Source organism: Mastigoproctus giganteus, chromosome 14 (genome assembly GCF_048544385.1).
Source record: "Mastigoproctus giganteus isolate SK-2022 chromosome 14, ASM4854438v1, whole genome shotgun sequence".
NCBI classification, from domain to species: Eukaryota; Metazoa; Arthropoda; class Arachnida; order Uropygi; family Thelyphonidae; genus Mastigoproctus; species Mastigoproctus giganteus.
Genome location: NC_143588.1, coordinates 54,591,407 through 54,610,302, shown reverse-complemented (window position 1 = coordinate 54,610,302; position 18,896 = coordinate 54,591,407). Strand labels below are relative to the sequence as shown.

At 35.7% G+C, this 18,896-nt stretch overlaps 1 protein-coding gene across 1 annotated transcript in view; it reads left to right on the top strand.

The window, feature by feature from the left end:
- Positions 1-17,239, top strand: part of chb (CLIP-associating protein) — a 1,004,436-nt gene extending 987,197 nt beyond the window's left edge. The window contains exons 40-41 of the mRNA XM_090388867.1: positions 7,318-7,434; positions 16,091-17,239. Of these exons, the coding sequence (XP_090244993.1) occupies positions 7,318-7,434; positions 16,091-16,195 (222 nt within the window). The 3' untranslated portion in view covers positions 16,196-17,239. The remainder of the gene's footprint in view (positions 1-7,317; positions 7,435-16,090) is intronic.
- Positions 17,240-18,896: the final 1,657 nt, after the last annotated feature.

Genomic DNA, 18,896 nt, shown 5'->3' with positions numbered 1-18,896 from the left:
GGATTGTAACTGATACTAATTTCTTCATAAAGACTAAATCAAAATATCACATTCTGCAACAGTGTAAAAATGTGCATAAGTGATCTTTTTCTGTATGTGGAAATGTTGCAGCTGGTATCCAGTAGATTTCACACTCTTAAACAAGATGACAGGAGCTCTGCACTGAATTTGGTTAGATCCAAGTCCCCCCCCCCCCAGTAAGGCTTCCAATTCTTGATGATTAGGGAAATGTGGTCCTTTACCTAAATGGGCTTCTCAAGTGTAATCAGAATTATCCTGTTCACCAGACTTATTGTCTAATTTTGAAGACTTCTGTGGAAGGTGAATTGGCAGGTTTGTGCAGCACTAGTGCAATAGAATGTGTGGATACATTACATCTTTTCAATCGACAGACTTTTTAAACTTGGTTATATCCACCACCAAAAAGCAGCAATCATCATGATGGTTTGTGGGATCTCTCCATATTTATAGCAAAAGATATACACTTATGACTTCCACAAAACCACCCCTCTGTTGTTGACCTGCAATTGTCACAGCAGAAATGAGGTGCTTGTAGGTTGTCTTAATTGGGATTCTAAAATAGATTTTGTATGTACTGCAAAACTTCTTTTCACAAATGATGCTCTGTTTCACATACTTCAGACCCATGGCTGGTTCTGAAAGTGGCTCCTTTAGCCACCTGCATGCCATAAATATTTGGCAGCCCCCTAGAATTGTATTTTTAAAAGGAAGAAACTAAAATTCTTATTAACAATATGAACACGACACAGCTTTGAAGTAAATTTTTATTGAAACCAAAACGTTTTTTATGTAGTTTTACATATAAAAACTATATGTAAAACAATGTAAAAATATAAACAATATAAAAAAACTCACGTAAATTGTTATTAAAACTGTGCCCTTCTAGCTTTCTTATTGGCTAATTCTTCAATGAAGTTGGATAACTGCACAATTTGTTTTCGATTGATAGGAGTCCCAAATCACTTAACCTCTCTCTCTCTTGATTCATAGAAGATCTTAAATAAATTTTTATTATTTTTAATTTTGAGAAACTTCTTTCACCAGATTCTACAATAATTGGTATTATCAAAAAAAATTTCAAAGCTAATAAACAGATTTGGAAATTATTTTAAATTATTTTTTATAATACATTCCAAGTTTTTTAATGGTTCTGCCATGTTATTTTGTAGTATTTTATATGATTTTAACTGCTTAAACAACTCAATACCACAAATATTTTAGAAATCGTATTTTCTTTAACTTGCAGAGCAGCATCTAAATCAAAACAGGCTCTTTTTGTTTCGTCTTCATACATTTCACAAAATTTACATAGAAATTGAAATAAATTATTATATTCGCTTAGTTTGAAACCTTTCTTTGGATGGCAGTTAAAGCTGTATCTACAATCGTTAGACAAAATTCAACTCTAAACATTTCTTTTAGATTTGTAATAGACTCATGTAAACCTTCATAATTAATTGAAGTAGTTTGGTTCTACTCAGTGTGGCTAGAAATTCTGCCTCTACATTTACTTCTGCAGCTAAGGCTTCTGTGTCACTAATGTATTTATTGAAAGTTTGTTTGTTATTTGGTTTTTAGGAGCATTAGCAACTAAGGCCATATTGCTCCAGGATATGCGGTGGTCATTCCCTGACCTTTCCGCATCCTCTGTATTTGGTGGTGACGGGCTCGAACCCCGGTGTGCTACGCACTGCTGCTCCTTCCCACCTGGCTACCGAGGCGCCATTTATTGAAAGTGTTATTGGATTAAAATTTAAATTTAAAAAATTTAACCAATTATTTCAAAACTTTTATATATTGGCTTGTGGGCATTGCAAAATTTTGCTTACAATATCTATTTTTGATAAAATGTCATTCCATATTACTACAAAACGTATAAACTGAAAAGATGCAACTTGATTTAACAATGAATTAGCAATATGTTTTGTTTTCATGTCTTTGGAATTGTCTTCTATTTTGTCATTTAAACTTTTAATAACCTCATTTAATTGCAGTCTTAGAGGTTCTACTGCTTTTATTCTACTCTCCCATCTTGTATCACTTAAAGATTTTAATATTAATTTGGTAACATTACATTTCAATATAACCCATCTGTAAGAGGATACAGGGGGAGAAATAATTCTTGAACAATGTTGAAAAATTAACGGTTTCAAACGTTATCTTGGCAGCATCATTTACCACTAAATTTAGCAAATGAGTGGCACGTGGTACAAATAAAGCTTTAATTCTATTTTGTAGGCCATTGTGTTTACTACGCATGTTCAATCCATTGTCATAGCCTTGTCCACATATATCTTTAATGTCTAAATGAAAATCTTTTAAAAGTTCATTTAAAAGGTAATTAAATAAACATTTCCATTGTGCCTAATATTGGATAAAACCCTAGAAACAATTCCTGAACTGCAACACTACTACAAATGCTAATATTGACTGCTCTAATGATAAATGGTATCTGTTCAATGTGCCTGATGTCTGGCATACAGTCAAGAATTACAGAAAAATATTTAGCTTGTTTTGCAAAATTCTTAATTTTTGATTTAATACCATTTGCTGATACGGACATTTTGTTTTGAAACATATGACCTATGTAACAAGGCATATGACTTTTAAGATGTTCTGATTCTGTTATATTATTAACATGATCTTTGAAATAATTGAATCAAATTTTGCAAACATTTCTACAGCCTTCAAAAAATTCCCATTATTTGTTTGATATCATTCTGTCAATAGTGGCTTGCTCTCATCTTTTTTCAGTGTCAAAGTAACATTATTGTTCTTTATCAATTGCACAATTTCCATCCAATCATGTTTTTAATTCAAAACATTTTTTACAGTTTTGCATATGCTCCGTACGTATTTCATATCTTGATAAATATGAGGCTAAATGTTACCAATCAGAAAATCCCAAACTATCAGATAGTTTAAGGTTATTTATTATATTAAAACCGCTCTTATACCACGTGAAAATTAATAATATAGTTTATTGGGCTGTTCGCTTATATTACTATATATTAGGGTGATGTTTCGGGTATCTTACTGATACCCATCATCAGACCAGGCTGTTGGGGGAACATAAAATAGAAAGGGTTACAAATTTGAATGATTTAGAATATTACAAATAATAAAATAATAAAAATAAAATAATAATAATAATAATAATAATAATAATAATAATAAAATAACCTTAATGGAAAACAACCACATAGCATCCTTCCTTAACTATATTGTATCTGATAGTGTGTTTTGTTTTAGATCAAAGAGTTTACAGCAAAAGACACTGCTGGATTTTATGGAGTAGACTAACCAATTTCTTTGTACTTTTTCAACGTTTGTTAAAACTCTCATATATTACAACATAGAAAATGATCTTCCACTGTCATCTGTAGCAAATTTAATATTTTGAATCATTAGAGGACCTTTCTGACTTATTTCCATTGTTCAGTTATTAACAATACTTGACCTGAACAAATTCTAACCGCTCATTGGCACTGCCTTCCCTCCAAACCCAAAAAGCATGATATTAGCATTAGCATTAGTAGAGGCATTTGATGCAAGAAAGCAAGCTTATGCAGCATCAGCCAAAAAAAAAAACACCCACTTCCACTTCACCCCTCTGTTCGTTCAAAATACCTGTCCAGCTGAGCCTTAAACTTATTTAGGCTATCAACCTCCACCACAAGGGATGGAAGTCTGTTCCACCAACCAACCACCCGCTGGCTAAAGGCAAATTTCCTCACGTCTATCCTGCATCTGTCTTTCCTCAATTTGAATTTATGCCCTCTCAGGTGATTTTTCTGAGCTAGAGGAAGAATCCCATCAGCATTGAGCATGCTTAAACCATTCAAGGCTTTATACACCTCTATCAGATCACCTCGCTGATGCCTAGTCTCCAGACACTGTAATTTGCAAACTTTAAGCCTTTCTTCGTAAGAGCACCCCTTTGTTCCATTCACTAATCTTGTTGCCCTTCTCTGTACTCGTTCCAGCAGCTCTACATCCTTCTTGAAATGAGGTGTGGCCTGACCATTGCCTTATACAATGGAATAATCACCTCCTTATCCCTGCTGGAAAAATTCCTGTATATCATTGACAATACTCCATGAGCTACTCTTGCAGCCCATCTGCACTGCTCAGAGAACTTCATATCTGCCTGCACAACCACCCCCAAGTCCCTTTCATTCTCTACCACTGTCAGTGTAGTACCACAGAGTTGATACGTTGCTCTGGGGTTGCTGTTTCCCATGTGTAGTACTTTACATTTGTCAATGTTAAACTTCATTTGCCACCTCTCAGCCCATCTGCTCAACCTTTCCAGATCCTGTTGCAGCAGCATAGTGTCAGTAGTGTCCTTGACAACCCTGCCAACCTTTGTATCATCTGCAAACTTGGACATTAAGCTTGATATACCATCATCAATATCATTTATAAATACAGAAAACAATAATGGACCCAACACTGAGCCCTGAGGGACTCCACTAATAACATTAGTCCACGATGAGCAGTGTCCATTGATTACCACTCTCTGTCTTCTCCCGCTCAACCACCCCTTTATCCATAGCAGCAAATTGCCTCCAATGTCACACTGCTCCAATTTGTGTAGCAGTCTTCCATGTGCAACAGTATCAAAAGCCTTTCTCAGATCCAAGTATATAATATCAAAGTTATTCCCTGCATCCAGTTCTTTTGTGACTGCATCATAGTATCCAATCAAGTTGGTCAGGCAAGACTTCCCCTTAACAAAACCATGCTGTGTCTGAGCTATAACTGAAGTCTTGTCTAAATGATCCTGCATTGCTTCTTTAACCAGTGCCTCCATTAATTTTCCTGGAACAGAAGTTAAGCTCACAGGTCTATAATTACTTGTGTCAGCCTTTGATCCTCCTTTGTGAATTGGGGTCACATTTGCACATTTCCAGTCTATGGGTACCTCCCCTGAGTCCAAGGAAGCTCTCATAATTATAGCTAAGGGTTTGCTTACTTCCTTTGCTGCCTCCTTTAATATAACTGGATAGATCCCATCCACCCCGGGTGCCTTTCTTGTGTTTATCTTCAACAGTTTCTCCTCCACTTTACTCCCAGTTATTTCAAGATTCTGTAGCTTACTGCTAGAGTTGAATACACCTCTGGCATTCCCCTCGCTGAATAACTCCTCATGTGTGAATGTCGATGCAAAATATTCATTTAGTTTGTTAGCTACCTAAGCAGGATCATCAACAGTTGACCCATCAATATCAAGTGGACCAATCTGATTCATCCCCTTCCTTCTAGAGTTTACATAAGTAAAGAACTCTTTGCTGTTTTTCTTTGCATCCCTTGCCAAAGATTTCTCGTAATCTGCCTTCGCCTGCCTAACCTCCTTTGTAACTTGGTTGCATATCAACTTGTATCTATCATAGGCTTCTGTGTCATGTGTTAATTTGTAAGTATCCCATGCATTTTTCTTCTCTGCCATATGCCTCATTAGTTCATCTGACATCCATTTTGGCCTAAACCTTGAACAATATTTCTTAGTTGGTATGTAAAGCCTAGTAGCTTCCAAGATAAGTTCTTTGAATGCTTCCCATTTTGAATTTGCTGTTGGTAACATCATCAGTTGGTCCCACTGTATAGAATTTAAATACTGTCTCAATCCATCGTAGTCGCCTTTACGGAAGCAATAACCCTTCCCTTTACCCCTAATGGTAGTTACCTCTTTGAGTAAATCCCACTTCAGCACACTGTGATCACTGCCACCTAGTGGTTCATTTATCTGCAGATTCTTAATGCATGAAGAATCACTGCTGATAATCAAATCAAGAGTATTACTCCCTCTAGTTGCCTCCCGAACATGCTGATGTAGAAAACAATCATCCAATAAATCCACAAAAGCCCTGCTAGTGTGTGAGTAACCAGCCCCCAAATTCCAGTCAATATCTGGGAAATTAAAATCTCCCATTATAAGACTCTCTGATTTACTGGCCCACTCTATTTCCCTGTACAGTTCCTTATTATACTCATCAGAGTCATTAGGCCTATAGCACACTCCTACTCTCAATTTTGATCTCCCAATGCTTATGTCACACCAAACTGACTCAACACTGCACTGTCCAGCGATGTCGACTGGCTTCACTTCCTTGGTTTTTATGTGTTTCTTAACTAATAGCATAACCCCCTCCCCCCTTCCTATCCTGTCTATCCTTTCTGTAGACGGTGTACTCCCCAAATTGCAGTTCTGCATCCCTTATATCTGTGTGACACCACGTCTCGGATATCCCAACAATATCTGCCTTTGATGTTTTGAGCAATACCTCAAATTCATCAAATTTATTTACTAAACTCCTAGCATTGGTGTACACACAAGTATACCTGCACCTGTTTCTATTCTTAGCTACCCTAACACAACCCATGTGTTTACTTGTACCGCAATGGCTCCCAGCAGTCTCTGAAATACCATGCATCTTGTTTTTCAGGTTTCTGCTCATTCTAATAGAAGCAGTGCAAGAATCTCTTTCACCTCTGCCAGTGGCTACTGTCAATCTATTGGTCTTTGTCTCCCCCCAAGCTAGCAGTTTTCCGACCCACCTAACACTGCCTCGATAGCATCAGCAAATATTCTTGCACCCTTTCTATTTAAGTGTATCCCATCCCTGTAGAAGCAATCTCTCCTGTTAACAAGTACAGTCCAGGCTGAAAAAAATTCTACCCCTTGAGCCTTGCACAATCTTTCCAGGGCCGAATTGATCGACAATGCTCTCATCATATACTCCCTCCTATCGTGTCTGGGCAGAATTGCAGACACTTTCAAATTCAACCCTAATTCTTGGCTTTTGTTCAACAGTGACCTGTACTTGTTAAGTAATTCTGCCGGTCTCCTACTCTTAATATTATTAGTGCCAACGTGTACAACTATATCACCTTTTGTGCCCTTAAAAGATGATATTCGCTCTACAACGTCAAAAAATTCAATTAAAAAAATTAAAAATTTTTAATTTTTTTGTATTAAAAAATTCGTATTAAAAAAATTCAATTTAATTGAAGGATCATTTTACCTCTAAGAATCCTAGGGGTAAAATGACTGTTATGGGACACCCAATATAATACTTTTCTTCAACTGTAGAATGACTTTGCCCTATCAGATTTACTTGAAATAGTTTATTATGCTGTTAGTTTACTGTGGTAGCAAGTGTTGTACTTATCACAAAAGTATATTAAAATAGCTTTTACATTTCAAATACTCTAATTATATTTCTATTGTTTTAATTATTACTATATAATAAAGCTGATTATAAAACTAAAATGTTTTTGTATTTGAATTAGGCTTATGATCATAGTGAAAGTCTAGTTAGAAAAGCAGCTGTTTTTTGTATGGTTTCCCTCCACAATGTAGTTGGTGATGCTATGAAACCTCATGTTGCATCATTAAATAGTAGTAAGGTAAGCTTATTTAAAAAGTTTGAAAACTGATTAGGAGATGGTTTCTCAAACCTGTAATGAATTTGTTTAAAGTAGAAGTTTATATATATATATATATATATATTTTTTTTTTTTTAATGAGATACTATGAGAATTTACTGTAGAGACATCATCTTTTATCTTTGCTAAGACAGTTGTTGTTTTAATTATGAACTTTTCTGAAGATACACAATGCTATGCTTATGAAAAATATATATGCATATGAAAAAAAATATATCCAAGAGAATAATTTTTTTCAGAAAAGAAAAATTTATAGCAGATCATGAATTTTTCAAAAATGTTAGCCAAATCAGCAAAGGTTATGCACTGAATATAAAAGAAATGCTGTTGAAATATGCTGATGTGTGTTAATGTTTAGTGAGTGGCTAACATGATGGCTTGAAACGTCATGCACTATCACTGGGCTAAAATTAACATGATTGGCAATGTGACCATTGTTAATACCAGTTCACTAATAATAGCAATTAAAACTGAAATGTATTAAGGGCTTTAGCCTCAGGCTGTGAGAGATTTCAACAACGTACAAGTTAGTGCAAACGCATCATATTAGTATGCACCTAAACTCTGAATTTGATCAAATATGCAAAGGCGGTATCATTTAAGTTATATCTCATATTGTGAATACCTTCACAACGAGTTGCCATGATATGGCACTACTTTGAATAAGTAATGCTTCACCAAAGGAGAAGACTGTTGTTACTTATTCTCAGCGGATACCACCACCCAGATGGCACCGTTTCAGTGCTAGTTTGTGTTTCTTCGGTGGGTGGGTAGGTACCCTAGTGATGCAATGATGACAAAACAGTTATGAAGTATAACTCCACAATATCAGAGATGCCTGATGGTATATAATATAAATTAAGACTTAAATGTATTAAGGGCTTTAGCCTCAGGCTGCAAGGCTAAAGCCCTTAATACATTTCACTAACTTGTACGTTAACAGCAATTAATAAGTTTTCAACTTCATTCTATTAATAAAAATTAGCAAAGAATATTTAAATTTTATTGATCGAAATTGATCTTTGTTAATTGCTAATCATGCATCTGAATCATTTTTAATACTCTTATTTGATTGTCTTAGTAATAGTAGTAGTAATGCCAAATGATGCAAGAAAGCAAGCTTATGTAAGGACCTGTCCTTACAACTGTTAAAAAAAAGAATTTGAGGGTTATTGATATTGAAATATTATTAAGGAAAATTAATACAGACAACCAATTTGAAATATATATGGTCAAAAAACTAATAACTGAAATTGTATAGGATAATTCAGATAAATCAAGGATTAATTGTGCTCGTTTCGCCTATTATCTTTAAGTAGAGGAAGATTACCGTAGCAACGGGGGGGGAAGAGTTTCGAACACGCAATACAATAGGAAACACTGATGGAGCAGACCGTAGTTAATGAGCTCAGATCAGATTTAACATTTCGCCCTAAAGAACAATGAGCTGAAACAAAAATAAATAAGATAGAGATGGAGCTCAGTAATGGGGGTATTCATGATATTTAAGTGCACACTTTAAAATTTCACGGGGGCAATTAACGACAGGTGTATCAAGGCCAATACAGGGCGTAGATGGGCAAACACAAAGACGATCTAGAAACTCCAAAATTACAGGAATTTCCAGTTGCCTTTCTAAAAAATTCTAGGAATTGCTGGAAGCAAGTAGCCCTCTCTAAAAAGGATGGAAGACACGCCCTCGAAGAGTATTGGAGACGAATGGGAATCACAGGGGAAGGGATGTACTGGTCAGCAATTGGTCTGAACGAAAAAGCACAGGAAATTTTAAAATTCAGAGTGAGGAGAAGAATAAGTTTTTTTTAAAGTAGTCTTTGGAAGTGCGTAGAGGAAGACAGTCGTGTGGCAGAGTCGTTGCTGAGTTTTGGGGAGATGGTTTAGTAATGGGAAGGAAATTTTCCTTGTGAGAAATTTCGTAAGTCTAAAGTTGGGGAAAGAATGTGTCCATGTGGAAGAAAGAGTATACTGCAGTAGCCAATGTATACTTCAACAGTGTGAGAAGCTGATGCAATTCATAGTGAAGGAAGAAGAGTGCCCAAGGAAAATCCTAGAGAACGCCATAAGAAAAGGACCCTTATTCAACTCAACAGCGCAGTGCCTATGGGAGAGCGAATCTCAAGTAAATTGATGCATTCCAAGGATGAGCAACCGCCCGCCTTCTAGTCTACGCCGTTACGCTGATGGTTATGGCAGCCCTGAATAGGAAAATCACTTGGAAACTGAGTAAGTGATAGTTCAGTAAGAAACAAAACTTAAGTTTATAAAGGAAGGACTCTAGGACAAATACCTAATCTATAAGAGAAAGTTAAATGTAATTGTAACCATGCCCACAGAACTGTAGTGAAATTAAGTGTAGGTTTTTAAGATAAAGGTTTATAAATGGGTAGAAAGGATACTTTGAGATAATAGTTAATTTTGAGGGAATGACTAAGTAGGTAACAAAGGATTGTAGTTGATTATGAAATTATAGCGAATTTGGATTTATAGAGAGTATAACACAGAGTGATAGTAACTGTTTTAAATGGATAAAACGCTGATAGAGTGCCCTGCTAGTTAAAGGATTATAGGATTAGATACGGGAAAACGGTTAATTACTATTGTTGATTATGAATGATGAGCAGGTCTGTAGTTGAGGAAAGGATTTACTAACTGAGATATATATATGTATGTATACGTGGTGATTTTGGAAAGGGATATAAATATGTATATATATATAGCTACTTAAAATTGTTTATAGCCAGGCTGGAAGCCACTTGTAAACCTACTAGGACAGTTGATTGGTCGGAAAACTCATATAAGGATCATAAGATATAATGACTCTTAGATCCGTTAGAACCCAAGGATGAGACACACGAAGAAAATAATGATATGTATATATATATGTATGAAAACTCTGTAGTTTAAATTACAAAGATATACACAGATAAAGCCTAACTGCCTAACAAAGCTACACATGTTAAAGTTCCAGTAAATCCTAGCTATTGTTTGGAAATGTATATATATATTGTCAATAAATATTATTATGTTTTGGTATTTAAGAGTCTGTCAGTCACTTTGAACTTCAGCCAATCCAGAGGAGAAAAAAAATATTGAGACCCCCCTTAGAGTCTAGAATCTTCTGGGAGACAAACAAGTCAGGTGTAAAGTGGGAGGGGACTAAACGGGGGCACAGTAGAGTACAGGGAATAATTAAGTAAGCCCTTATAGCATTGTGGAACAGGTTGAAAAAAAATAGTAATAAAAAAAATAAACATAAAGAAACCCCCCCCCCACTTATATAGCATCAGCCAAAAAAAAAACCCTACACAATTCACCCATCTGTACCCTCCAAGAGTTGTCTAGTTCTTCCTTGAATTTAGTCTTTTCCAACAATCAACCACTTGAAGGCAAACTTCACATCTATCCTGCAACCATTCTTCCTCAAACTTGAATTTATGCCCTCTCATGTATATAGGTTCAACTAACTCGATCATTCAATGCTTTAAACGCCTCAGTCAGATCTCCCCACAGGTGCCTAGTCTCGAGACACTGCAATTAGCAGGCAGAACTGAAGCCTTTCTAGGTAAGAGCACCCTTTTGTTCCCTTCATCAGTCTGGTTGCCCTTCTCTGCACCTGTTCTAGGAGATCTACATCCTTCCTAAAGTGAGGCCTCCAGAGTATACGGTACTCAAGATGCAGCCTAAACAGGGCCTTATACAAAGGGACAATCACCTCCTTATCCCTGCTAGTAAAGTTTCTGTATATCATTGACAAAGTTCCATGAGCTGTCCTGGCAGCATGTCTGCTCTGCTCAGAGAATTTCATGCCTGACTGCACAATTACCCCCCCCCCATCTTTTTCATTCTCCACTACCCTGGGGTTACTGCTACCCATATGCAGTGCCTTGCATTTGTCAATGTTAAACTTCAACTGCCATTTTTCAGTAGCTTACCCTGATGACTGGTATACCTGGGGGGTATATCAGTGGCTGGAGACTAGGCACCTGCGAGGTGATCTGATTGAGGGTATAAGGCCTTGAATGTGTTGAGCATGCTGAATTCTGATGGGATTCTTCTGCTTGTTCAGATTACGAACCTAAGGGGGCATAAATTCAAATTGAAGAAAGACAGTTGTAGAATAAATGTGTGGAAATTTGCCTTTAGCCAGCAGGTGGTTAATTGCTGGAACAAACTTCCATCTGTTGTTGTGGAAGTTGATAGCTTAAATGAATTCAAGGAGGAACTGGACAAACTTTTAGAGGGAATGGATGAGTGAAATTGGGGGGGGGGGGGGGCTGATGCTACATAATTTTACTTGCTTTCTTGCATCACATGCCTATATTACTACTACTACTATATTTATCAATATCATTGATAAATATTGAAAACAATGGACCAAGCACTGGGGAAATCCACTAATAACATTTGCCCACAAAGAGCAATATCCATTGATAACTACTGTCTTCTTCCACTTAACCATCCCTTTATCCATAGCATTAACATGCCCTTAATGCTACATTGTTCCAGTTTGTACAGCAGTCTTTTATGTGCAACAATATCAAAAGCTTTCCTGAAATCCAAGTATATGATGTCAAAATTATCTTTTGCATCCAGTTCCTTGGTCACTGCATCATAGTAACCTATTAGATTGGTTAGACAACACTGCCCCTTAACAAATCCATACCGTGATTTCAGTATAATAGCATGCCCTAAGAATTGCACGTACTAATTGTGCATTACAATTCTTTAACCAGTGATTCCATTATTTTCCCTGAAACAGACTTTGAGCAAACAGGTCTGTAATTACTCAATTCACCTTTTGAACCCCTTTATGAATTAGGATACTTTCACACATCTGAAGTCCATAAGGGACCTCTCCTGAATCCAAGGATGCTCTCATAATTATGGCTAAGGGTTTGCCTACTACCTTGTCTGCCTCCCTTGCTATAATTGGATAGATTCCATCCGCCCCAGGTGCCTTTTTTAGGTCCATCTTCAACAATTTCTCCTCTTATATGCACAATGATGGTAGCTAACAAAGTAATCAGTTTTGCCACTCAAATATATATGATATCATGGGTTTTGAAAAATAGTTTTTCAAAGCAATTTATTGACTAGAATATGTGACAGTAAATAAAACTATGGACAGAACAGTGAGGTGACATTAAAACAGACATTTCTTCCTCTTCTTTTCTTGACATATATTCTAAAATAAATAAATAAAGCACTCAAAGAATATATACAGGGTCTGGCAGAATGATCTGACGGTTTTGTTTCGACTGCAAAAAAGAAATGTCATCATATTCAAACTTTTAATATGTCATTGTATAGAGTAATTACAATTTTACTTCATCTTAAAAACTACATCATCCAAATGTTTTCCCTCTTTTCTCACACGTTCATGTAGGCTCACTCTGAAGTTTGTCATCGCTCTCCGGGGTCATTTCCTGTGGTATTTCTGTGGTTTCTTGTTGAATAGCGTCCTTGAGTTCATCAATAGAATTTGGTCTGCTTTTAAGTACTTTATTTTTGAGGTAGCCCCAAAGAAAGAAATTGTACACTGCAAGATCGGGCGATCGCACCGGCCATGGAAGGTCGCCATGACATGAAATGAGATGCCCAGGGAAGAATTCTCTGATAACATCCATAGAAACTCTTGCCGTATGGGCAGTGGTGGCATCTTGTTGGAGATAGCCAAATAGGCTGATCTCCAAATTCGTTGAGCTTTGGTCTTAAAAAGTCATGCAACATTTGCACATAATCAATTTGAAGTCACTGTCACCACATGATTGTCCTCCTCAAAAAAGTATGGGCCTATGATTCAGTTTGAAATTGCACACCAAAACAGTCACACATTCACTGTGAAGTTTGCGTTGGTGAAATTCCCGTGGGTTAATGTCAGACCAATAATGAAAATTTTGCTTATTTTCACATCCTGCAAGGTTAAAATGAGCATCACTGGAAAGAACAATGGCGTCGGCTTCAACATTTTCGAGAATGGCCTCACAAGCTGCTCTGCGGAAAACAGTCATTTGCACTTAACTCCTGTACAACCATCAATTTGTATGAATGAAACTTCAGATCTCGTGTAAAATTCGCCTTACGCTTCAATCTGAAATCCCTAGCGCTTGAGCATGCTTTGCAGCTGAACAACATGGAGAAAGCCTTATGGCTAACCTAACGGCCTCAGTGTTTTTGGGCATTCTTACACCATGTTTTCATCCAGGAGATTTCTTTTTCAAAGCCAAACCTGTATTTCGGAAATTATTTACCCACAGCAATATCGTGTTCCTACTTGGAACACCCACTTTTCGATCTAAGTTAATGTCTTCGAAATAAATGCTATGTTATAACAACAGAATCATTACTTTTGAAATACGTTTCAATAGTGAAAGCTCAGTGTTCACCCGACCAAGGCACGTTGGCAACTGAAATAGTATACATAGCACTAACCATCTTCACTACCTCACCCCTCCACATGCAATAATACCTATGTTACAACATTTACAAAACCATCAGATCATTCTGCCTGACCCTGTACATATACATTTCACACTTCAAACATACTCAGCATTTGGGGTTTTCATATCTAGTTCAGCAATTGAATAATTTTAACATTTGTAACACTGTTCTGGCATAATTCACCCACTGATACATGAGATGAAAAACTAATATATAATTAAAGTAGGCACATGTTTTCGTTCTGTTCCTAAGAGCTTCCAGTTGATTTTTAGCTCATCAATATAGATGAATGCCTCAGAGTAGTGTCACAGTTGACAAAGGCAATACTATTTTTATTGCCCCTAGTAACCATGGAGTAATTTTTTATTTGTGTATTTTTTAATGAAAATCCCAAACACAAAAGGTATTTAAATCCTGCAGGACTTAGTTCCATGCATGGGTTGAAGGCTACAAAGACAGACGATGCTCATTGACAGACATGAATTTTTTGTAGTTTGTAAGTTTCAGAAAATACACTAGAATGAAGGTTCCAGAAAATTAATAGAATGGATAAATGAGCGAGAAAAGTTGATTCTGTGAGATTATAGTTGGGCAGTGAAGGGATGCTGACACTACTTGCACATGTGTTTGGAAGAGAGTGGAGAATTATAGATGCCAATTCAGAAGAACAGTATCCATAGAAATATCTATAAAAAAAAAAGGCATTCAATAGAAACTGAGCATCTGTAAGAGTCAAGGGTTTTTAAGAGATGGGTCATTAATTAACCTTACTGCCTTTTGAAAGGAATCAAGAAGCTTAACAAAAAGTTTTGGAGCACCACCCCCAGATGTGGGAACAATATTCCATGATAGGGTGGATTTGAGATTTGTCCTGTGGTTTGTTGCCTTTAGCTGTTGTATATTTTTAAACATATGTACTTGTAATTGGCAGACCGTAATTGCGAAAAATTCTCATTCCTGACTGTCAAGAGTTCTTTGCTCGATAGACCAAATTGGAGCAATAATATAGCAACACGTAAGAATTGCATGTACTAGTTATTATTATTATTAGCTATATGGTGCAAGGAAGTCTGAGGCTTATGCTGCACCAGCCAAAAAAAAAAAAAAAAACCCTGAGAGAGAGAGAAAATTAGAAGGGAATTACCAAGAAAGAGAAGAATGATGATATCCAGCTCAGGACCCTGGGTGTGCCAAGCCCATACTCATCAGATGTGAGCCCCCGTGGACATGCATGTCTTCTTCATAGTATTAGTAATAGAATTATAATATAAAATTTGTACCAATGTCACTGCATGATAAGATAAGCAAGTGTTTTAGCAACCAAGATGGGCCATACTAGTAGTCCACTACTAGTATAACAAAAAAAAACTTTTTCTTTGCTTTTTTGTGTTTAATACAAGTTTTCTGTTAAAAACTTACATTAAAAAAAGATAAAAAATATTCTATTGATATGTGTATAAATGTGCAATATGTATGTGTATGGCAACCAGAGTACTAAAATGCAAATAGAGAAATGTGAAATGCAATAAATTTAAATGTATAGATTTTGAATATGTATACAATATTATACTAGAATAATTTGGGTCATTATGCATGATCATTGGTTTCTGTGCACAAATATCACTACATTCTAACAAGTCAGCAATATTTTAGTTGGCATAAAAAATATTGTTACAGCTTATGAGAGTGCACAAAGATCTCTTTCAAGTGACTTGCTTTTCCTTTCATGCAGTTATTATTATGTTTATAATGAGAGACCATATAGGGTTTGTGAGAAACACTGGCTATTATTGAAGAAAATGATGGTTGATGACCTGATTGATCATTAACCATCTTTGATTAGGATTTGAGATATGTGCTATTCCATGAAGCCTGTATTTACAAGAAAACTACTTTTTAACAGGCAGTTTGTGAGGCACTTACCTGCACCTGTTGAGTTTGTCACACGTTAGTAGCTTTCAGTCTAATGTACATTACTGCAAAATAATTTTGTTGCACTGGCATTTATTCCATCGTCCACAGATGCCTACAATTCAAAATATACATAGTATGATTAACTTGTGTGTGTGCACTTCACATTTCAAACCTATGCATCTAGAACTTTGGTTGCCCAGCTTCCATTATATGGTTTTTATTTTATTATTATTATTTCCTTCAGATGAAGCTATTAAATTTGTATATCAAGAGAGCGCAGACGCAGACTAATGGTGGAAGTACCCCAGGATCCCCAGGCAATCCTCCATCATCTTCCAGCAGTCATTAGTGGTTAAAGTGCCATGTTTAGAACAGATTCCAGTTTCACTTGTATGCTGCAGCTGCCATACAACTTTAGAACAACTTTGTTCATGAGCTGAAGCAAAAAATGATCCAGTCACTTCTTGTCAAGGGAATATGCAATGATCCTGGTATGTTCCTCTGCCAAACAAACATTGTCCTTTCTGCCTACTCTTTTTCTCCCAGGCACGTGGCTGTACGTGTTACGCTCACAAGCACACTACAAAAAAAAAAAAAATCTACCCACACATTTATACACCAAGAGTTGAAAACTGAAAGTGATAAATTCATAGTGTGTTTTTGTACAAATCTTCAAATATAGTGATCAAACACTCTTGGAGTGGAAATTACCATTCCATTTTCAAGTTCTCTTGATTTATATGAGAAGGACAGTGAACAAATGAATGTTCAAATTTTAGTGCCTCTGTTCAAAAAGGTTATTTAGATGTGTTCATTTAAGTGTTGTCTCTGTGGTAGTAGTGTTTTAATAATGACGAAAAGTACTTCTGAATAAATGAACTGTTAAATTAGCATGACAGCTGTATTCATACTTAACAGGTGAGTCAAATATTTACTTATGTATAATGTTAATTTAAGCATTATTTGGAAAAACAGAAGGGAGGTGACATTGATCTGTGGATACATTATTCAGTTACTTAAGTTCCTTCACATGAAATCAATGCTAGTGTCTCTACCAAGCTATCAACGTATGCCCAGTAAAATCATTTAATATTTTTTGACGTTAGTCCTTGTCTTTTTCATCTCTGCCAAGGAAAACAGAATTCATAATTACTCATTTATTATATGTAAATGTTTTCACCAATTTATAATTCATGATTGTTTTAAAAATTGGGGTAATAAGTTAAAGTTTTCTATTGTTATTTGAGAAGATGTAATTTTTATGTAGATTTAACTATTTGCAGAGGTTGCAAAGTGGCATTTATTATTATTTTTATGTGTATATAATGGTCAGGGCTTGTGGCCCCCCCCCCAAAAAAAGTGCCACCAAAACTTTATCCCATTTCTAGTGCTGCATCCCTCCTTTTTTTTTTTTTTTTTTATTATTACCTGCATCTCTGCAGTATGGTGGTCATCATGCAGTTCTACATTGGAACATAATGTTCATTTGCTGTGTATAGTGTACATTCTTTCCAAGAAATAAACCCATTGTATTAGAAATTTGTACTGGTCTTCTTGATTTATAATGAAATACTGTAGATATTAATAAAATTGTTCTTTCAGTACTGTATTTCTTTCACTTGAGTATGTTAACCAAGACAAAGAATCTGGGTTGCATATTTGCAGGTAAAATGAGATGCAAATAATCCTGCACTTTCATTACATACATGATCTATGATGACTTTACCATTTCAATCCATAGTTACATTAAATCCTATCCCAAGTAGAAATAGCTGTTTCAGTTTAATAACAGTGCTACATTTCAAACCAGATTTGAAGCACTAATAAACCCAAACCCTTACCAAAAGATACAGATTAAACCCATTATAAAATGGGTAATTATAAAAGAATTTTAAAATGTTTTAAATTATTGCCTTATCATAATACAGTAGATCATCAAAAATCTGAACGAGTCAGCATTTATTTATTTTTTTTATACTGGTGCCATAAAATAATTGCAGTAAATGCCAGTTATTGTGATCACGTTTGTGAATTGAATTTTGATTCTATTAAATGGCAATTGTAATAATTGAAAATCAGAGGGATATTATCAGGCTATAAAAACGAAGATATGAAGCACAAATTTATACTTTTATTTTACCTTGCTAATTAACAAAATTAAATGATACGTGAAAATCTGAAGAATATTTTCCACAGGTTAGTAAAATAAAAATAAATTTAAGCTGACATAGCTTAATTAATAAACATGCAATACTAACTAAAATAACACTTTGTAATCTGATATTTCTGTTCACTGACTTTTTTTTTTTTTTTTTTTGTAAAATCTAAAAAGGGTAAAATAAATAACAAAGAGCACGGCACGCCGAAATTGCAACTAACAGAATACATGCAAGTGAGATACGTAGTGAAATGTTTACAAAGTTTAGATATAAGAATGAAGAGATTCTGAACATTTACAGAGTTTTATTTTACCATACTGAAGTTGTAGTCATCTTCGTCTTTTGAAAGGAAGCAGAAGCAACAATTAAATTGAAGAGTGAGATTTTAAACAGACTTTCAAAGGGAGAAAGCGGGTCTTCGTTAGCAAGGTTTTACAAAGCTGGAAAGTCAGACAAAAAAAAATTAAAAACAACAAGGAAAAAATTTTATAAAGTTTGCATCGAAACTTGATTCAGATGATGGTGAAAAAAGAAAAGAAAAACTACGAGAACAGCTAATAGCCCATCCCTTGAAGGTGCTGTTTGATGTTGTTGTAGTTGGGTTCCGGGAGCATCAGCAACTAAGGCCATATTGCTCCCTGTATACTGTCTGTAAATTGCATGTTCTGTGGTCGATTTTGTTTGCTGGACAAAAAAACCCAAGTTTTGGGGTTTAAACCCATGCTACCCTTGCCTGAGATCTAACTCAGCCATGTTGTGAAAAAGGCCCATGGCCTATAAAAATAAATTCCTCCCATCATTGACAGGACTTGAACTCGGGTCTTTTACACACAGCTTGAGGAGGACGGTTATTCTAGCAGATGTGCTACCCACAAGGGCAAGCAACAAACT